The sequence below is a fragment of the Nematolebias whitei genome, chromosome 19 (genome assembly GCF_014905685.2).
Source record: "Nematolebias whitei isolate Nwh7 chromosome 19, NemWhi1, whole genome shotgun sequence".
Lineage (NCBI taxonomy): Eukaryota > Metazoa > Chordata > Actinopteri > Cyprinodontiformes > Rivulidae > Nematolebias > Nematolebias whitei.
In genome coordinates, this window is record NC_056516.1 from 32,207,172 (window position 1) to 32,227,674 (window position 20,503).

The 20,503-nt window shown below is 38.2% G+C and overlaps 3 protein-coding genes across 6 annotated transcripts in view; 1 reads left to right on the plus strand and 2 right to left on the minus strand.

Annotated features, from left to right (window-relative positions):
* The window catches only part of rims2b (regulating synaptic membrane exocytosis 2b), a 41,636-nt gene extending 36,955 nt beyond the window's left edge, over positions 1–4,681 (minus strand). The window contains exons 1-2 of the mRNA XM_037692799.1: positions 4,421–4,681; positions 3,981–4,142 (exon numbers count right to left, since the gene is read on the minus strand). Of these exons, the coding sequence (XP_037548727.1) occupies positions 3,981–4,129 (149 nt within the window). The 5' untranslated portion in view covers positions 4,130–4,142; positions 4,421–4,681. The remainder of the gene's footprint in view (positions 1–3,980; positions 4,143–4,420) is intronic.
* Positions 4,682–9,884: 5,203 nt separating this feature from the next.
* On the plus strand, positions 9,885–14,693 carry jtb (jumping translocation breakpoint). Of its 4 annotated transcripts, none has more exons than XM_037693733.1 (6): positions 9,885–10,074; positions 11,083–11,349; positions 13,064–13,104; positions 13,194–13,282; positions 13,429–13,508; positions 13,599–14,693. In XM_037693733.1, the coding sequence occupies exons 2-6, from the start codon at positions 11,261–11,263 to the stop codon at positions 13,753–13,755; spliced, it is 456 nt and encodes a 151-aa protein (XP_037549661.1). In that variant the 5' UTR covers positions 9,885–10,074; positions 11,083–11,260; the 3' UTR covers positions 13,756–14,693. The 4 variants fall into 4 exon arrangements, with proteins under 4 accessions (XP_037549661.1, XP_037549663.1, XP_037549662.1 ...); XM_037693735.1 differs by having other exon boundaries at positions 13,432–13,508; XM_037693734.1 differs by having other exon boundaries at positions 13,197–13,282.
* A 1,586-nt stretch (positions 14,694–16,279) lies between these two features.
* Positions 16,280–19,969, minus strand: LOC119425315 (glycosylated lysosomal membrane protein). Its single transcript, XM_037692836.1, has 7 exons — positions 19,844–19,969; positions 18,839–19,003; positions 18,262–18,360; positions 18,021–18,185; positions 17,695–17,913; positions 16,873–17,141; positions 16,280–16,785 (listed from the first exon to the last, which is right to left on the minus strand). Exons 1-7 carry the CDS (start codon positions 19,952–19,954, stop codon positions 16,611–16,613), a joined length of 1,203 nt encoding a protein of 400 aa, XP_037548764.1. The 5' UTR covers positions 19,955–19,969; the 3' UTR covers positions 16,280–16,610.
* Between the last annotated feature and the right edge of the window lie 534 nt (positions 19,970–20,503).

A 20,503-nucleotide genomic window follows, 5' to 3' on the forward strand; every position in this document is an offset into this window, starting at 1 on the left:
GATCAGGGTGAGCATTAATGATCTGAGAGGAGGTTCTAGAGATCAGGATGAGCATTAATGATCTGTGAGGAGGTTCTAGAGATCAGGATGAGCATTAATGATCTGTGAGGAGGTTCTAGAGATCAGGGTGAGCATTAATGATCTGTGAGGAGGTTCTAGAGATCAGGGTGAGCATTAATGATCTGAGAGGAGGTTCTAGAGATCAGGGTGAGCATTAATGATCTGAGAGGAGGTTCTAGAGATCAGGATGAGCATTAATGATCTGAGAGGCGGTTCTAGAGATCAGTAAAGAGCTTCAGAGCTCTGCAGAGAGACTCTAAAGATCAGGATGATCTTTATAGATCTGTGAGGAGGTTCTAAAGATCAGAAAGGATCTTTATAGATCTGTAAGGAGGTTCTAGATATCAGTAAAGAGCTTCAGAGTTCTGTTGTTATTTGGAGCTACATAAATAAACTGAACTGAATTGAATTGTGAGGAGGTTCTAGATTACGATGATCTTTATAGATCTGTAAGGAGATTCTAGAGATAATTGAAGAGCTTTAGAGATCTGTGGGATTCTAGATCTCTAGATCTAGAATTCTAGATATTCTAGGGGGGTTCTAGAGATCAGAAAGGAACTTTAGAGTTTTGTGAGGAGGTTCTAGAGATCAGGATGATCTTTATAGATCTGTTAGGGGGTTCTAAAGCTCAGTAAGGAACTCAGATCAGCAAGAAGGTTTTACACGTCCAGAGGAGGTTCTGCAGATATTTTTTTCTAGATCTCACATATTCCATTTAAGTTCCTAAATGATAATTGGGGACGTTCTTCTTAATGAGTCTGTAGTGGTCAACAAGAGGCGACTGAAATCAGAAAAAAGATTTTAAAGGTTCTAAACTTTAGAACCTTTAAAATCTAAAGGTTCTGTTGATGTTTTCACAGTCAGTGAATTGTGTCTAGACATAAGTGAAGACGGTTGGTGAGACGGTCTCTCGTCTCTCCATCACAGTCTTTGTTCTTCTATCATTTGGTTGGTATTTGTTAGTTCTGCTCCGTGTGTTTTACTTTGTTCTCAGTTGAACCTGTAGCGGTGATTTCAGGACTCTACGAACAGAAAGTTAGATTTTATAAGAAAGCTCTGAAATTTTAGACAGATTAAACAAAAACCTTGAGTTTAGTAAATATCTCAAGATCTGCCATTACAACAGTTTTTATATAATAAATTATTCGGCCAACAAGACTTTGAATCACCGCCAGCAAACTTCAGCAGCTCTCATACAATAACAACAACAACAATAATAATAATGATTATAATAATAATAATGATGATGATGATGATGATGATAATAATAATAATAATAATAATAATAATAATAAACATAATAGGATGGAAGAATACATCAAATTAAAAGCACTGAAATGATGTGAATGACAATAACCAAAGAGAAATAAATATGGAGTTGTTGGTGAGAAACCCAGAAGCTGCATCCTCAGAGTTGATCGTTCAAACCAGGAATATCTTCAACTCCAAGTCTCCGAGTTCATAACTTCCTTATACTCAATAAGATAATTGTAGTTTTTTTAGCAGCTGAACTCATCAAATCACTTCCATCAATATAATTTTAACTGAAATGAAAAGTTGTAAATGTTTTCATGCTGAGGAGATTTCTCTGTTTCGTCAGATTAAAAGTTTCCAGTTTGTCTTCAGCGACATCTGCTGGCCACGTGAAGCTAAAGCAGCTCCATGAGAGGACATCATCTCAGGTCGTTCCATCCATCCATCATCTTTTACCACTTCTTCCTTTTTGGGTCGTGGGGGGTCACTGGTGCCCATGTCCAGCTGAGAGGTGGAGACACTCTGGACAGGTCTTCAGTCCATCACAGGGACACATAGAGACAATCAAGCATTCACTCACAGGACAATTTATTGAGTCAGCCTAACATGCATGTTTTTAGAGAAAATCCAAGTATGCACGAAGACAACATGCAAACTCCACCCAGAAAGGTCCCGAGCCGGGATTTGAACCGACGACCTTCTCGCAGAGAGGCAACAGCTCTACCAACTGAGCCACCGTGCCGCCCTCAAGTCGTTACAGACACCAGTAACGCCGTCATGCACTGAGAACAACTGTGCTCATTTCTGTTATAGCCACATGCTCTGACTGATCCAGACCTCGGTTCATTCTGGTTCCAGTCTTCAAAGGTGCAAAACCACCAGCAGCTCTTGAGCCACGTTAAACCTCCACCCCACCAACACCCACAACTAATGGGATAACTGGATTAAGCCTTCAGTAATTAAAACCAACAAAAAACAGAAGGTCTGCTGGTAGCAAGCGTCCAGCTGGTCAAACATCCAAACACTTTCAGAACCAGCATAAAGTTACACCATACCAGTGGATCCTGCTCCAAACAAAAGGGGTTTAGGGTGGTGTTTCCCTTTTTTTTCTGCCCAAATGCCATTTTTATTTTTGCACCATAAAGTCCAGAGTCATCCAGTGTCATGGTCTTGAAAAGACCTTCTTTTAGGTCCTTTTTTTTGCTGCATCAGTTAGCACTGCTCTGATATTTGACCCGTTTCATCCACCACCGTCAGTCACGACATACTTTAATCGAAATTATCAAAGTTTAATTTGTCATCTTTGTCTACTCAGTGGATCAGCTCACACTTGTCAAACAGGAAACAATGTGTTAGAATAGATAATAAACATTCAGGTGTAGTTCAAAATGAAATAGGTGTACCCCAAGGTTCAATATTGGGCCCTTTATTGTTTAATTTAAATATAAATGATTCACCAGCTGTATGCCCTTCTGATGCTACAGTTATATGCAGATGATGCAGTAATCTACCTACATGCAAAAAAAATAAATAAAGAAATAGCTGCAGAGAAACTGTCGGCACTACTGGTACCAGTTTGTCTGTGGCTAAAAATTTCAAATTTTCACCATGTTAGTAAAACGGGTTGCGTGTTCTTTTCTAAGTGCAAAACTAAGGAATCAGATCCATTCAATACAATGGATGGACAAATATCAACAAGAGTATAAATACTAATGGATTCCCAACTTTAATTTAAGAAACATATAAAAATTTTAAGAAATAAAGTAAAATTTAATTTATGCATTTAGCCTATAAACATATTGGGAATAATTTGACGTTAGAAACTTCAAAACTTTATTTAAACGCTATGATTCTTTCTCATAAATTATTGTATGACGAGTTGGTCTCAGGCGAGTCGAACCACAACAACCAATAGAAAGACTCTGAAGACTTTGGACAAATAAAATAAAATTCTCATCATCATTGTAAAATATTACATAAGTATGACTTTTTGTGTTGGGAAAACATGATCATGTATTCAGACGCCATACTTGTACATAAAGTCCTTCATGGTTTGGCTCCACCGCTAAAAGACTTTGTCCAATTATATTTATAACCAAACATAAGGGAGACTGTAAAATAACATTTAGAAAAAGTTCCTTCGGTCATTTGTCATTTTCTGTTCGGGCTCCAAATGATTGGAATAAACTTCCATTAGAACTATTACATCATTAAACTGTTAGAGGAGATCACTTAAGCAATGGTTAATAATCAAAACTCATGTTCTGAATAATTCTTAAATCAACCTTTTTATTACTTTTTCCTTCCTTTTTCCCCTTTCATGGTTGTGACTTGTTTTTATTTCTTTATATAAATGTTTACAGTAAATTACACTACTTTTAACTATATTTAAAACTGTCATATGCAAGTTATGTATGTTAATTGTATTTTTTTTTAAATCCTACTAGGGGACTTCAGATTGAAATTAACCTCTTTATCTAATTGTGATGCATCATGTTGATTAATATTCATCGTCCCTTTATGAGATAAAGAAAGTGAAACTTTAAAATGAGCAGAGCATTTTTCTTCTTCTTCTTCTTAAAGTGACTGATCTGAGACGACCTCCCTTGTTGAGACAGGACATTAAAAAACGCTGTTTGAGCTGATGTCAGAAACCAAACACTTACTTTAGCATGCTCTGCTCCTTCTCCTCCTCCTTCTTCTGTCGCTCCATCACTGAGAGGATGATGCGCCGCTCCTCCTCGGTCAGGTGGCTCAGGTCCGGCAGCTCCGGCCCGGCCCCGGAGGGCGGTGCGGGTCCGGCCGCTCCAGACATCCTGACTGAGCCGCTGCAGGAGAAACACGAATAAAAACATGAGTAAAGGAGCAGGAGGCGGTCAGTCGGCGCGGGTGGAGGCTGTCAACACCTTCAGTGCATCGTGATGACAGTGATGATGATGATGGTGCTGATGATGATGATGGAGGCTGCAAAGCTGCAGAGTGTTCTAATATGTTCAGCGGCTCCGCGTGCGGCTCTGTGGCGCCTCCAGGAACCGTCAGAGAGCTGCATCTGCGCGCGCCATCACCATCCACCTGTTTACATGCTCGTCCATCCACCCTTCCTCACCGACGGGGCGCAGCGGCGTCTTGGCGCCTGTTTATGCCGAGCTCATGTCGCCTCCTCCGGCGTGCAGCGGCCGCGGCTCCGCTCGGCTCTCCGGCCCGCCGGCGGCTCTCATCCTTCGCTCCTCCGCGGCGGTCGGGGCTCTTCCGCTCGGCCTCCTGTCGTCGCGTTTCGCTTCGTCTCGGCGGCGCTAAAGAACAGAGCAGCGGCGGAGGAGACGGAGGAGCGAATAAATAAATCCTCCATAGGAAAAGGGGGCGGAGCCACGACACACGACGGCGTTACGTGCGACAAAGATCAGCTGGTCACCCGGCGGCGGGTGGGCGGTGGCGGGGCTAAACATAGACCTGCAGCCAAAGATAGACCGACCGAACCGAACCCATTCAGCAGCGGTGGATCGATAAACCCAGTCACCCGGTCTGCTGGAAAAACCCAGTTCTGGAGGCACAGCTGCAGCACTGACTGTGCAAAAGTTTTAGGCAGCTCCAGTTGTTTATTAATGGAAAATCAAAGAATTTAAACTGAATCAATGTCATCTGTTTACCCTTTAACACAGCTGCCACAATAACTCAATGAATTTATCAATACTGATCTAAAAGTTGGGGCAGTAGTACCCATAACAGATTGCTCAAGATCTTTGTTGAAAATGTTGGCTCTATTTCCATTTATAAACTCAAGCTTTCAAAAACCACCTGATTGCCACACTGGACAAGAGTGCCAAGAAAAAATATGCCCTTCACATTTGTCTGCTGTTATCTCACTTTAAATCTTATGAAATAATTTAAAAATAATAAATAATAATAATAAATGTTACTATTTATCATGTCATCTGGACTTCGTTTTTTTGTTAAAAAGAAACGTTTCGCCCCTCATCCAAGAGGCTTCGTCAGTCTGAGGCCTAGCCATCTGGTATTACCCAGAAGCCACCCTGACTCTTGTGTTTCAAGCCTGCCTCAGATACCCCTGAAGTCTGGCCTTTTCACTAATGGTTTCAAAAACACCAAGTTTGTTTAAACTTGTCAGTCTGAGGCTAGGCCTCAGACTGACGAAGCCTCTTGGATGAGGGGCGAAACGTTTCTTTTTAACAAAAAAACGAAGTCCAGATGACATGATTCAACCTTTTTTGTTGTTATATACCTGGATGACTGAGAAAACAAACTTGGTGTTACTATTTATATTTACGAACGCACTCTAAAGCAAAATTTTTGAAGACAAATAGAAAATGTTTCAATCTGGTGCTGGGACAAAAATTAGGGGCAATAAAATTTTATATATAATATATTGTCTAATATTTATAAATAATATAATATAATATAATATAATATAATATAATATAATATAATATAATATAATATAATGTTAAACTTGAATTCACAACTAAAACCTGACGCATTAAATTTATCAGAAAATATATGAGGAGAACAGCGCCCTCTGCTGGAGAACAGCAGTACCACACTGGAAGCTGGAATATCACTAGTGATAAACTTTTAATGCAGTTGTTTGTCATCACATGTTTATTTCCATATAATTCTTTTTGGTCCACAATGAACAGAAACACAATAAACAACTGTTAAAGACAGATCCAGGTTAAATTTGATTCATGAGACAGCCTAATAACACTAAAACATTGTTTTTAAACATATTTTAAGAAGTACATCAAATACTGTACTTGTTATTTCAATATATTCTTTAGCTGTCTGTTAGGTTTGATGCTTTGTTTGAATGCTGATCCACTCAACTAGTTCCTTGTTCAAAGGGTTTTATGGGCTGTAATTCACAAATCAAAACATTTGGAACAGAAAGGAATAATGTTCATTCAACCTTTATTTGCACAGGTTAATCCCATTGAACCTTGAGGACTCATTTCCAAGAGAGACGATGTGCTAAGACAGAGTTAATAACTTTTGAATTTTCAATTTATTTATTTTTTACTTACAAAACATTGAAATGCATTAAAATCTCTTCAATAAAAACAACATATACTTCTACTTGTTCTATTTCCATTGCTGTCTGCTCCTATTCGCTTTTACTGTCCTGCTAATTTTTTAGCATTCAGCTGTGGTTTGTTAAATTTAGCTTTTAGACTTTTGCTGCTTCCAACTTTTGGCTACTGTTCTACAAATTTTAGCAACCGTTTTCCTATTTTTTGCTTTTATCATCATTGTTTTGTTTTTTTTTTACTTTTAGCTACAGCTTTACTATTTTTAGCTTTTTAGTTCTACTAATGTGAGCTTTTAACTTTTTCCAATTCTAGCTTTACTTTACCATTTATTCATTTTAGCTTTATGGTTTTGCAAAATTTTTACCGTTTAGCTGTTTAGCTCTTTAATCACCTTTTTTCTTAAACTTTTTCTAATTCTAGCTTTAAATGACCGTTTTTCTAATCTTAGCTTTTATTTAACGTTTCCTAATTTTAACTCAGGAATAGTTTTGTAAATTTTAGCTTATAGTTAGTTTATAGCTAATTTTAGCTCCTGTCCTGCTTATTTAATCTCTAACCATTAATTTAATTGTTAATTATTTGGTTCATTTCACCTAAATCGTTGCAATCTCAGAATATCTCTTATGATTTAATACCTCCCACACTGAAGGGAACCAGTGTGACGTCACCATGTGGTCATGTGACTCTTAAACCAGCCTTAAGAGGATTATTGTGTTGTTCCTTCTGTCATTTTTATTGTCTGTTTTCTTATTCAGCTGCAGCTTGTTGTTCAAGAAGAAGCAGAAGTTTGTGGACAGTTAACTGACTGATTGATTGATGATTGGCAGCTTATCCATAGATGATTGACAGATGAAGCTGAACGTGTGTGCAGTGTTTCTGCTGCTGATTTGTTGTCCACAGAGGCTCGACTGCAGCCTGCCAGACTTTACACCTGCAGCAGCACTACTGCAGGTAGGACAGGTGTGTGATGGAGGGGAAATAACCAGAATAAACACAATTTGAAGCGGTGATTCTGTCACTTTTAGATTATATGTTGCACTAATGACTTATCAGCTGATTAGCTGTTTGTTTTACAGGAAAGGGTTTCAGTAAACTCTGAGTCAAACGTTGTCACATCTTTGAAGAAGAATGACTTCATGCGACTTCCTGGAGTCTGTCGACGCCTGAAGAGACGCAGAATCACCATTCTGGTAAATATCTGCTCCAGACCCTTTCGCATAAACATTGCTGTGCATCACCACAACGATGATCTATTTGTTGTTGTTCACTGTTTTGTCACTCAACTTTTTAATTTATTCATTCATTCAGAACTGTTCACCAGACCTTACAGTTCTCTAATATTTACCTAATCCAAAAGTAAGACTTTTAGCTTTGTAGTAATGTTGGGGTCAGCAATTTAATCTCTTTTTCCTCTTTCAGTGCAACATGGAGAAGTTCTGTTGGGGCAGGGGTTGGTGGAGGAGTCAGAAAATCCCTCATGGTCAGGTGTGTCGCTGCCCTCAAGGATCCAGGTGTTCGCATTTCTTTATTCACAGTCTCTGAATAAATAAAAGAAAAAACACAAACATTTTATTTGCTGCAAACATTATTTGTATTTACACCAATGTATATTATTTACCTTGTATGTATGTTTGAAAACTGATGAAACATAAGTAATAAAGGGTTTGTATTAAGAATGTTTTGTTTCATTTTAAATGTTTCTTTAGGTTATGTGAAGTTCTTTATGCATTAATTTTTTATATTAGTGTTTAAAATTTATGTAAATTGATGCAGAAATTGTTTGGCTTAAAAAAAAGACGTGTATTTTATTACTAATGATAAAAGTTGTGTTTTCTGCACAAAAATCTTAGTTTCAGTCTTTTTTCTTTTTTTTTGAGAGCAGTTGATGTTGTAATGTTCAATAACCGCCACCAGGTGGCAGTGCAGCTACACTGATGACGTTTATTCCGACTTCCGCCAACATCTGCATTTCCAACAGGCTGAAGAACTGAAGGAAATGCCTGTTACTTTCAAAATAAGTGTTTCAACAACTTTACATCAGCTTCATCAAATATAAACTCAAGTTTTCTTATTATTCATGATTATGGGGTCGGAATTCTCTCCCGAGCACGTCTCCAGACCATTAAACGACTAATACTTCACTATGAATTACTGTTATCAACACATAATACGTACCCAACATTTTTCAGTCAGGTCATCCGGACAGTTTATTTTTTTGTGCTGAAACATTTCGCCTTGGATCCGGAAGGTTCCACTTTGGAGTAAGCTGTTGGAGGAAGAATCAGTTTTGTTGTGTGTTTCCTTGACTGATGAAGCCTTCTGGATCGAAGGTGAAACGTTTCAGCACAAAAAAAGAAACTGTCCAGATGACCTGACCTGTGTGCATCTGGTAGAGCTGCTGCCTCTCAGCAAGCAGGTCCCCGGTTCAAATCCCGGTCTGGGGGCCTTTCTGGAACTCGTTTTCAAGAGAGACATATTTAAGGAGCAGAAGGTGGAGGTTGAGGGCCTTGCTCGGGGGCCCAGAGTGGTGCAAATGAGGGTGGAGGCAGGTGTGGGTGTTTTACCTTTTCCACCCACATTTTAATAATAATAATAATGAATTTAATTTGTAATGCACTTTTCATTAACAAAAATCTCAAAGTGCTAAAATTGTGCATTTTGATGTTAACGGTACCGGGAGTTGAACCTGCAACTTTCCGATCACAGGCCCATCCTCTCTAACCTCTGCGCCACCACTCCCCAGTCTGGGTGAAAAATTTGCAATCTCACATTTTGATGATGTCAGTCATTTTAAAATTTAAAAAATCCTCAAAACAACCTTGTCAAGGTTAAAAGCTCTGATGAGTCAATACATTAGCAAAGTTAAGTCCGGTCCCCTGGACGGCTTCTTTTTTTTGTTGAAAAATTTCGTCCTTCATCCAAAGGACTTCATCAGTCCGAGGAGCCACAACAAACTCAGTCCCACATGCAGCGCACTATAGTGGACCAATCAGATTGATTGAAAATGAGTTCTCGTGGCTCAACGAGACTACCTGTATAAATAAAAGGTAAATAAAAAATAATAATAATAATTTAATATAATAATAATAATGCATTTTATTTGTCAGCGCCTTTCAAAACACCCAAGGACACTTCACAGCACTAAAAACACAGTACTAAACAATATAAAATAACTATTAAAAACACTAAACCAAAAAGAAAATGTAAATAATTTTAAACAGTATATACATATATATATTTATTTATAAATCAGGTTTCTCTTGTAAATGAGTTTTTAAGACTCAATGGGATTACTGTATAAATAAAGGTTGAATTTATTTATATTAAATGTAAACATACAAATTTGAAACAGAAAAACCTGCTCTGACAGTATTCTTTTGACTGCTGGACCCTGTGTAAATTACTTGCAATTACCCATTTATGCGGTATTTATATAATTTATATAATAAAAATCAAAATAAATCGATTTCTGACCGTTGTTGTTATGCTTTTATTGTGAAGATACTAAACCGGAAACTTGTTGGCGCTTCTCCACTTGTTTGTGTTGGTGTGTGAGTGAAGCTGCCCGGTGTCTGTCGGTGGATTTAACCTGCTCTCCGTCGAATATATTCTGAATTTAATGAACTCTTCGTGTTATAGTTCGTCATAAACCAGAAGTTCCTCTTTGTATTTTCTTTTGTTGGATCTGAAATGGCGGTTTCTTCAGCGGATCACGGTGAGCGTTCTGACTTTAGCTAGCAGGTGATGTTAGCTCGTTGTAAGTGAACGCAGGCCGTATTTGTCACAAATGTAACCTCATCATATGACTCATAGTGTCTGTGTGTTTACGGTGTTAGATAGATATCTCGGATATAAACCGAGCTCAAGCTGGTTAAAGATGTTTAATCTCTTTAGCAGGTTGGCTACATGTTAGCTGGTTAGCTTGACTGTTCACGCCCGGTTCCTTTTGTTTTGGTTTTTTATTTAACTTTATGTACAATCAGCTGATAATTAAAAGTGCAAAGTTCATTATCTGTTGGTGACGATGCTGACAATGGCTTCAGATTAGTAGGTAAAAGGGTGTTTTTACCTCTTAATTATATGTGTCTGTCTATTTTGTACTTATTTATCTTCAGTTAATTGTTAACAATTTATTTATTTGATAAAAATAAATAAATACAATACAGAGAATTATAAAATCTATCACTATATGATATGTCCCAAGTTTTTCTTGTAACTAATGTGGTTTTTGAAACTGGACAAAGGACTAGTTCACAATTTGCTACTAGATGTTTGTCTCAAATAAATAATTTGTCCCAATTTCTTTTGTTATACTTAAAAAAAAAACCTGAAATGTGATAGTTTGACAAAGTATAAATGGACAATTATAAACTCTTGGTGACTGTTGTTAAATAGTTTAACAATATCACCAGTAAAAAAAAAAATCTATTTGAAAATAGCTGGATAGAAGAAATGTACTAAAAATATTCTACAAGATAAATCCAATATAAACTCTTAACATCTTTTAAAATATTAGATTGTATTCTGTCATAAATAAATGAGGGGTAGTGTGACATTTTTTATTTGGTGAATAAAATTACAATTTTCTTTTCCAACAACTTTTCACGGTAATGTACAGAGAAGAAGCATCAACATTACAAACAGTAACTGAGTAATAATGTTGTTGATTTAATGTGAAAGTGTTTAGAACAATCCAGACTGACCGGTTTGTTTTACCTTTCAGGATTAATCCGTTTGTTGCCTTAAACCCCTTTCTTCCATCGGAGCATCATGTAAGCAGACAGACAGGAAACTATCCGAGTCGGCCTGCACCGGGTTCAGTCTGGTCCAGAACCAGTTGGGAACAAGTCTGCCTGCAGCAGAGACGCAGGGTGGCCGTGGCATTGCCTTCCAGTTGGAGAATGGAGAGTGACTGTCGGATCCCAGTTACTTGTTGTCGGCCTCGAGTCCTCGTCCTCCACGCTCTGTTCTGGGTCCTCGTCTCCCTTGGGTAAGTTGAGGTCAGAGGTCAGACCAGTCCTTCAGAACTCGATGAGGTCTTTGCTTATCAGAATTGATCAAATTCATCAGTTATTTCTCATTAATTTACTGTTTACCTGCTTGTGCTCACATGTGCCACTTTAGCATCTACAGAAGAATAAATAGTCTTGACTATAAAATCAGACCGTGAACTTCATTTCATGCTTAGTTTATCCTTTGGTTTTATCTCAAATAAAGCTGATGCACTCTGTAGTGGGTTGGGTGTTGTTAGGCACCTACGATTCAGAGGCCTGTGATGCAAGATAAAACGATCGGTGCATGTTGATGTGTCCATATTCACATGTCAAACTAAATCAGCATAAAATCTTAGAATAAAATCTCTCAGACTTAAAAGAAACTAAATTATTTGCTGTACGCTGCAGCACAAAATGGTTTCTATTTAAACAAGATTATGGAAACGAAGACAGTAAAGGTAGTAAAATTTAAAAAAAAGTGAGTAAACTGACGTAAGATTCTGTGGCACTGGATGTTCCTGCGTCACATTAACAGTAGTCCCTCGTTTATTTAAAAAAAAAAAAAGAGAATCTTAAATTTATATGCCTATTTTATGACCGTCTGTTGTCCATTGTTGTCATCATTCTTTGTTAAGAAACCAGGTCTCTCTTGTAAATGAGTCGTTGAGGCTCAATGGGATTAACCTGTCTAAATAAAGGTTGAATGAATGAATTGCAGAGGTTACGTTCCGGACACCCCCCCCACCCCCCCCCCGCAATAAGTGAAAAAAATCTGCAAAGTAGCAACGTTATTTTTATTTTAGTATTTATATGTACATATTAAGACTTTATAAACCCTTCACACACTCTTGCAAGTTCTAAATTTTTAAACCTGCTTCATTTTAACAACATACGTACAGTACTGTATATGTAGCTACTAAATTTTACTCACCAGCTCGGCAGAACAGCAGCAGCTCGGTTCCGCTCCGACTCGGTTCCGTTTCGGCGGACCTACCCTGACTGTTCTGGTCAGCTCTCCAGCTTGGGGTAGTGGCGGTGGGCTCCAGAGAGAAGTCGGATCTAGGGCAGCGCATCCCCCACTTGGAAATCCTCGTGGGCAGGCTTGCAGCTCTCGGGTTCGCAGATGGGTCTGGGTCCGGTTCCCGGTGGGTTCCGTGCGACTCTCTGCATCCACTGGGTGCTGAAGTCACTGTAATAAGCACTGAACTTTTTTGGATCGGATGAAAACGTTCCCTCCATTTCAGCAGAAAGCAACGACTGGAAGCACTGTTGGGAATTCTGGGTAGTGCACTGTTGGCTTCTGGGAAATGTAGTCCTTTTGAGTAGCAGCAATACAGTGTAGGCTTATTGAGGGGAACTACAAAATGGCAGCCCCTGTCTGAAGTGCTTTATTTTTTTAACTTTTTACTGTACTGTATTCCGTACAGTCCAAATCACGTGAGTAATATTAAAGTTGACAATCGTGTGTCGTGCAATTTTTTAAAATTTTGTCCTCATCTTACTTTGAAAAACCGTACAAGAGCGAGTCCACGAAAGTCGAACCGCGAAGTAGCGAGGGACAACTGAAAAGCCACTTTCCTCACCTTGGTGTTTCTATTTTTCCCCTTTAAATTCATGGAGGCTGGAAAACTTCTTTGTGATATAAATTGGAAGTTTTATCAGTAAAGTTTAAAACTAAGCGATGTTTGATGCTTTGTGTTGTTGTTTTAGAGTGTATGGAGCATCTCTGCGAAGTGAAGAGAAAACGACAGGTACCTCCATCTTTAACACCTCCGTAACTGTTCCGTGAGCTGAAAGCTGTAAATAAACTTTTTGTTTTCTCGTTTCCAAACATCCGTAGCAGCTTTGAAGCCTGCTGTCGCTCCCTGCTGGCTAACGGAGGAGTTCGTGGTGTCGGAGGTGTGCGTCCGGTGCAGCGACTTCATCGCCGTAAGCGACAGTTTTATTTGCTCTTAGAAAACAGACAAGACCGCTTTGTTTTTACGCTTTAATACGAATTTAGATTTACCGTGGCATATTTCACGTGCTTGAGACCAAACGGTTCGGAAAGTTAATGAAGTGAATGCTTGTTTCAGAAGTCGCGGTCGGCCTGCAGCCAGACGGGATACATCGAGAGAGTGAACTGCACAAAGTCCAACAAGGAAGAGTACAAAAGGTTAGACGGCTCGCAGCAAAATATTTAAAACAGCACAGAAAGTTCTGTGAGTCTGGTGTTCAGGCGCTAACTGTTCTGCTGTTCTCCCAGCTGCCGCTCTGCTCTGATGGAGGAGCATCTGTTCTGGAAGTTTGAGGCAGCGATGCTGGCTCTCACGGCGCTCTTCGCCGTACTGGTGGTCATCCGTCAGCGCCGGCTGGATCGCCTCGCGTCAGAAAAGGTCCGCCGGCAGATTGAATCCATCTGAACGAGGACCGTGTCCAGTTTTTATCCTGCAGCCGTGTTTGAACTTCAGGTGGAGTTAAAACGATTCAGGCGTGGAGTTTGGACCGAGATCAACCGGGACTATAAAATAAACCGGCAAAGAACTGGACCGTTTCATGTTTTCGACACAAACTTTATTTTCAAAGGAGATTATAAACTGTTCAGTTCATCTATGACCTTCTTCTTCTCTGTTTCCTGTAAAGTTTAGTGCTCAGAGTTTATAGATAAATCTATGAAAGATGAAATCGTTTCTCTAAAAACAACTTGGGACAGATCAGGAACCAAATGGATCTGAACGGACTGAAATGTGAAATAAAAATGTTTCGGAAACGGTAGCTGAAACTTGTTCGTTGATGTCACACACCACCAGAAGTGTGTAGTATTATGGTCTGCTGCTGAATCTGTGTCTTGTGGTTGACCAGACACTGGTTTCTATCAGCAGGTTGGACACATTGTTACAATCAAAACAGGAACCACAGAAGGCGGCGGCACTGGTTTCTGTAAAAACTTCAGCTTCTTGTTAGCAGCGTTCATCTTTATGACCAGTCTGTAGTTTAAAATACTCAAATGTTTTTCTTAAGGTTGAAGTTTTATTTTCTGAAATTCTATATTAAACCCAAACCTCCATCTGATTGGCTCACGTCTCCACTCGCTGCACTCTGATTGGTTGCTGCATCAAACTGAACCAGTATAAAGACCAGTATCTGGACATGGCAGTGATTTCATCTTATGCTGTGTCAGCGTTTCAGACTCGTTCAGCTGTGAATTCTTCATCTGGACTAAAATATTTCTGACTGGCTTTAAACTAAGCAGCACACGGAGACGGAGTTCAGATGATTTTATTGTAAATAATAGTTTGGTTTATTTTCTGGTTTTTGTTTCTGTGAAGTTTCTGACGAAATAAACTAACGAGGAACTTAACATTCTGGAGTTGGATTTATTCACACATTAAAGTAAAAATTGGAAAGAAAAAAAAACATTTTATTTAAATAACTTAGTGCTGAAACGTGTTCAGTTTATGGTTTTTAAAATACTTAATGCAACTCAAGCTAGTAAAACCATGTTTTCACACTATAATTAACTTGATATAATTGATTTTTGTACATTTGCTCTTATTTTAGGAAGTATTTTTAAGTATGAACTGAGATGTATTTTAACTTTTATTCAGATTTTTTGGGAGCACTGACATCCAGCACATAACACCTTTTCTTTATAATAAACGGCAGAATAATATTTGCAACAATGACACAGTTGGACGTCACGAAATGTGGAAATGAACAATTTACAATCTCACTTTTTGTTGATGTTAGTCATTTTAAATTAAAAAAAATCCACAAAACCATGTCAGGGTTAAAAGCTCTGATGGGTCAATAATTTAACAAAGTTAAGTCAGGTCCCCCGGACGGTTTCTTTTTTGTTGAAAAATTTCGTCCTTCATCCAAAGGACTTCATCAGTCTGAGGAGCCACAACAAACTCAGTCCCACAAGCAGCGCACTATAGTGGACCAATCAGATGGTTGCTGGGACACAGGTAAATGAGACAAAACCATTCAGTATGTTTTTGGTCTGTGGGAGGAAACGAGTACCCAGAAAAACCCACGCATGCACGGAGAGAACATGCAAACTCCACCCAGAGAGGCCCCTGGACCGGGGTTTGAACCAGGGCGACCTGCTCGCCAAGAGGCAGCGGTTCAGCTGCGTCACTGTGCCGCTCCATTAACAATTCATATATACGTGCTAAAGTTTGTGGTTGTGGAGGAGTCGTTCTCATCACACACACCGAGCGTGATGACGTGAAGGAAATCTGAGCGTAACGTTTGAAACGACTTCAGCTGTCGACATGAAATGATCTTTATTTAAAACTCTGGCACAAAGAGTTGCAGGTTGTAGATTTTAAATTTGAAAAATCAACATTAACTCTAACAGTGATTTATAATCAAACATCCAGCAACATCGTTTTCCAACACGTCTGACCTGTAGGTAGTATAAAAAAATAAAACTTAAAAATCTAGAGTTTGCACAGCCAACTGATGAACCACAAACTCTTGACAAAAAGCTAAATTCAAACTACTTTAGAAGAATAAACAACAGTAACAAAATAAATCTGTAAAATAATCTAAACATTGCAAATTTTATTAAAATAAAAATTGTTCAAAAATTTTCCAACAAACAAAAACAGATTGAAATAACAAAACAAACCTTAACATTTTCGGTGTCAGTGCTCGTGGTCATGATTACAATGATGTTACGGATTTCAAAACATTTTTTCGGTGATAGTCATCTTCAAAACAAGAGTAATAAACAGTTTTATAAACAATAAAATACTCTAGTGTATTTACATTAAAATTATTGCCACAAACCGATGCAGGGGTTAACGGCGGCTCCAGATTTGTTTTGTGCAGTTTGATAGAAACTAAAGCAGTTGCTGCTTAAAAAAGATATTTCACATGAAGTGTACAAGAGTAGAGTTTTAACAAGTTCGAGCCGCAGAGTGAACAGCAGCGCGGAGATGAGTCTAAATGAGAAACTGAACATTAAAATTGAAAATTCTATAATAAAAATAGAATAAATTCTACATCACATGCTCTGAATTTTTTTTTTTTTTTTTAATAATTAAAAAAAGACAGTCCTGTTGATTCGATCTAATGACTATAAATGAGCTGAGTTTTAATCAACTAAAAGTAGTCAATAAGTTGAACTCTCTTAATAAACACCTCCTTGCCTCCTGATTGGCTGGACTGTTTCAGTGGTTTCACCTGTTCGAGTTTCTCTAAAAAAATTGTTTTCAATTCCAAAAGTCTTAATTCTCATTATTTGTCATTGGTCAGGAGTTAGATGTCAGTTAATTGGCTCATAGGCCGTCGTTGCAGCTTGCCTCTTTTTATAGAGAAAAACAAAGACTCCGCCCAGCAGCAGGAGGATCACAGGAGTCCCTAAACACACCACCATGATGGTGAGAACCAGAGGTGAGAACGAGTCGACTGGAGGAGCGCCGACACCCACCAGCATCGTCCTGAGGGAAACAAAAAATACATAAAGTCATTATGTTCTAATTCTTATTCACCAGTTCTGATTAATCGTGAAGAACTGATGAACGGACCAGCTGAGGAACATGGTTTTGTTGTAGAAAGGTTCTCCTGCGAGACCGAAGCTCACGTTCAGTCCCACGACTGCTGGATCCAAGTAGAAGGCACGAATCAGACCGGATGAAGCTGCCGTTTCCTTTCCGCTCTGCGACCGTGGGTCAGAGTGACGGCATGGCGTTGCATCCTCCAGCAACGGATGGGACTTGCGGTACGCCACGGGCTTCCACTGGACAAAACCCAGGATGTCTGAGCTGCCATTCATCGATGAGACCCACTGAAACATCTGGAGGAGTGAGATTGAGTTACAGAGGACAAATCAGAAACATAAAAACTAAATCTCCAGCAAATAAAGCACAACTTTGAGTGTAAGAGACAAAATGAAGAAGACTGATTTATTGACAGTAGTGGTTGAGTCTCTCTCTAAAACTCAAATTATGAATATAACTTTTACAGATTGTCTTTAAACTAGTCTTTTTCCTGGTTTAAAATTTGAAATGAAAAGGTTATGCCTTTATTCAAAAAATAAATAAGAAAAAAAAAGGCAGAAAATATCGATCAAATCAAATGAAGTGACATCGCGGTTATTTAGGATCATGCCTTTGAACAAAACATCTTCAAGAACAAAATCAAGTCTAAATATCTTTGATTTAAGTTGAAAATTTCAAGAGCTTGAGATTTCAAGACTTTCAATTCAATTTTAAGGTGAAAAAAAAAACAACAAAAAAAACCACGAAAACTGTTTTGATAATTACGAAAACTGTTTTGATAATTACGAAAACTGTTTTGATAATTACGAAAACTGTTTTGATAATTACGAAAACTGTTTTGATAATTACCTTGAATATTGACGGTGTGAACTCGTCATCAATGAACTGGCGACCGTCCACTCTGCTCAGAGGATAAGCCCCGCCCACCGCCTGCAGCTCCAACATAAACCTGGAATGATTTCCCCGTGGCAACAAGCCATCAAGCCAAACCTCCAACTGGGAGGAGTTAGCAGAATGTAGGAGGCGTGGCCATAACTCAACACGCCCCTCTGAGTCAAACGCTGTTAACTGGGAAAAATATAAAAAAGTTGTTAACAGAACTGATTGTAGACCAATTTTCTAAAACGCCAATATTGATGGAAATCATAAGGATCCCCGTCGCTATGACGACAAACCTGCAGGCAGAGCGATCCGTTAATGGTGTTTGGTGGGGTTCCACAGAGCAGAGAAGTTGTGCCCGACAGGTTGAGGTGAGCCCAGCTGAAGTCCTGCAGCTCGTACGGAGGGAAAAATTCAGATGTCGCCTCAGCCGTGTCGTTCACGTCATCGTACTCCCAAAGCTGCGAGACACGACACAAGTGTTAACAAACGCACACCCGGGTTTGTCCTAAAGGTGGACTGGTGGATGTTCCTGACCCGACTGAAGACGACGGCGGAGCTGTAGAGGATGCTGCTCTGTGGCTCCACCGTCAGGCCGCCGCTGCTATTAGGAGCCGAAAACTGAGTCCAGTTGACCTAAAAGACAAAAACACGATGTTAAACACCTCACATGCAATCTGAATATTTAAAAAAAGTTCAATATTTATTTATATTACTCAAATAAAAACACTTTTTACATTGAACGGACTGGTAAAAAGTTATTTAACAGCAAAGTACTCCTAGCCTCCACGCATACATATATTTTTCTGCATTTTTTAAAAACTACATCAACTTTTATATTTGTTTAATTTGCCATTTTACTAGGACATTTCTGGGCCTTTAGCTGTAAATACATGCTGATGAGCTTGTATATGTGTATGTTCACGTTGTAATTTAAAGTTCAGGTGTTTGGAGGAGTTTGCCACATATGAAGCAAACGGGTTGTGGTAAAACTTTTCAATTTCAGGCAAAAATAGATAGAAGATAGATAGATAGAAGCACTATTTAAACAAACAAAAAAACCCCGCATAGAATCGTCTCCGACTGTTTTACGACAGTGTCGTCAGTAGCAGACCTTGACGGTAGAAGAAATGGAGTTTGTGTGGACGAGCAGCAGTGTCGGCGCCCCTTGGCTGCAGAACAGGTAGTGCAACGTGTCGTTTTGTCCCACGGCTCTCACGTGGAGCAGGTCAAAACCAGAAGGAGACGGGCTCGCGTCAGGGTTCAACTGCACCGACAGCTAAAACACAGAAGAAAAGTCAAAGTTCTGCAAATCATCAGAGGTCAAAAGGTCACTACTCAGATGATAGGCCATTTAATAAAATAAGAATAATAAAAATACACAGGATTCATTTGGGATTTATCCTGATTAGATTATTGATAATTCTTCAACTGATTTCCTCTTGAAGGAATAAAAGAAAAGTAATGTTAAAGATGATACATTGTGCTCAGACCAAATTGTTTTTATAACCGGAGGATGATAAAAAAAAAAACACTAATTTTAGACTGAAGAGTTTACATCTGATGAAAACTAGTCATTGATCTCACAGTATACTTTGTCAAGTTAATTATTAGTATCACTTAAGTTTAAGACAAAATAATTGTTTTATTACCCAAACTGAGGTATAAGCCTATAATTAAAATAAAATTCTATAGTTACAAGTCTGTTTTCTAAAATTAATAAACAATTTAACTTTCAATTGCTTAAGAATATACTTAATAATGCTCTAAATCTAATTACATTTTATTCTAAGATCCAGTTTTAGATCATGAAAAATTTTAAGTTTTGATATATATAAAGAAAAAGAACAGTAAAAACATTTCTCTGCTAAAGAGCAAAAAATACACAGACAAAAATTTCTCTTTTATGCAATTTTTTTTACATTTATTAAATTAGAAAATGAAGATTGCTGTCTTAAACAAATGACAACCGTGTACAAATATAGATTTTTTTTTTAAACGAGTTAAGATTTAAACGAGGAAAGTTTATTGTTTAATCAACACTTTCGCTTCCGGTCTCATCTTTGGTCTTTTTCAGAATTTAATTAAAAATTTTCTTGCCTTACTTTAGTTTTCTTACCTCTCTTTTGAACGTCTTTCCTCCGTAAAACAAACTCTGACACGAACTAACAATAAGAACAAGTAAAAACACACAAACTTCGACGCTTTGCGCCTTCTCTGCAGCCGCCATCTCTGTTGTGACCAGAAGCCTGCGGGTCACATGATTCTCAATATCATGTGACCAATAAGCCCCGCCCACTCACAGCATCCAATCAGAAAATTAACCATTATAACAGTAAAACACAAGCTACATGCATATAAAAAATAAGAACAGTGTAAAACAGTTATATTTTTAAATAGCCGTCATTTTTTTAATTCTATCAATAGAAAGCTTCCATTTCTATTTAGTTTTAAAATAGTTTTCATTTGGATGTTAACTTTACTTTCCAACAGGTTCCCATTTATTACATTATCAATAGATTTGCAAATAATTTCATACACAAAACCCTGCAAGTCCAAATATATTTTTATGATCACCCTCCATAAAAATCCTGTGACCCTGGATTGATTGAAGACATCAGCAACTTAAAAAGTTACAGCAGCATCTTTGTTGTTGAATTTAAAAACTCACCTAAGTTAAATGTATAAAATTCTCATGTAAATCTGTATTTCTGCTCGTTGTCATGTTGACCATAAAAACATACCATATTGCTACTTTTGAAGTAACAAGTTTGCTTTA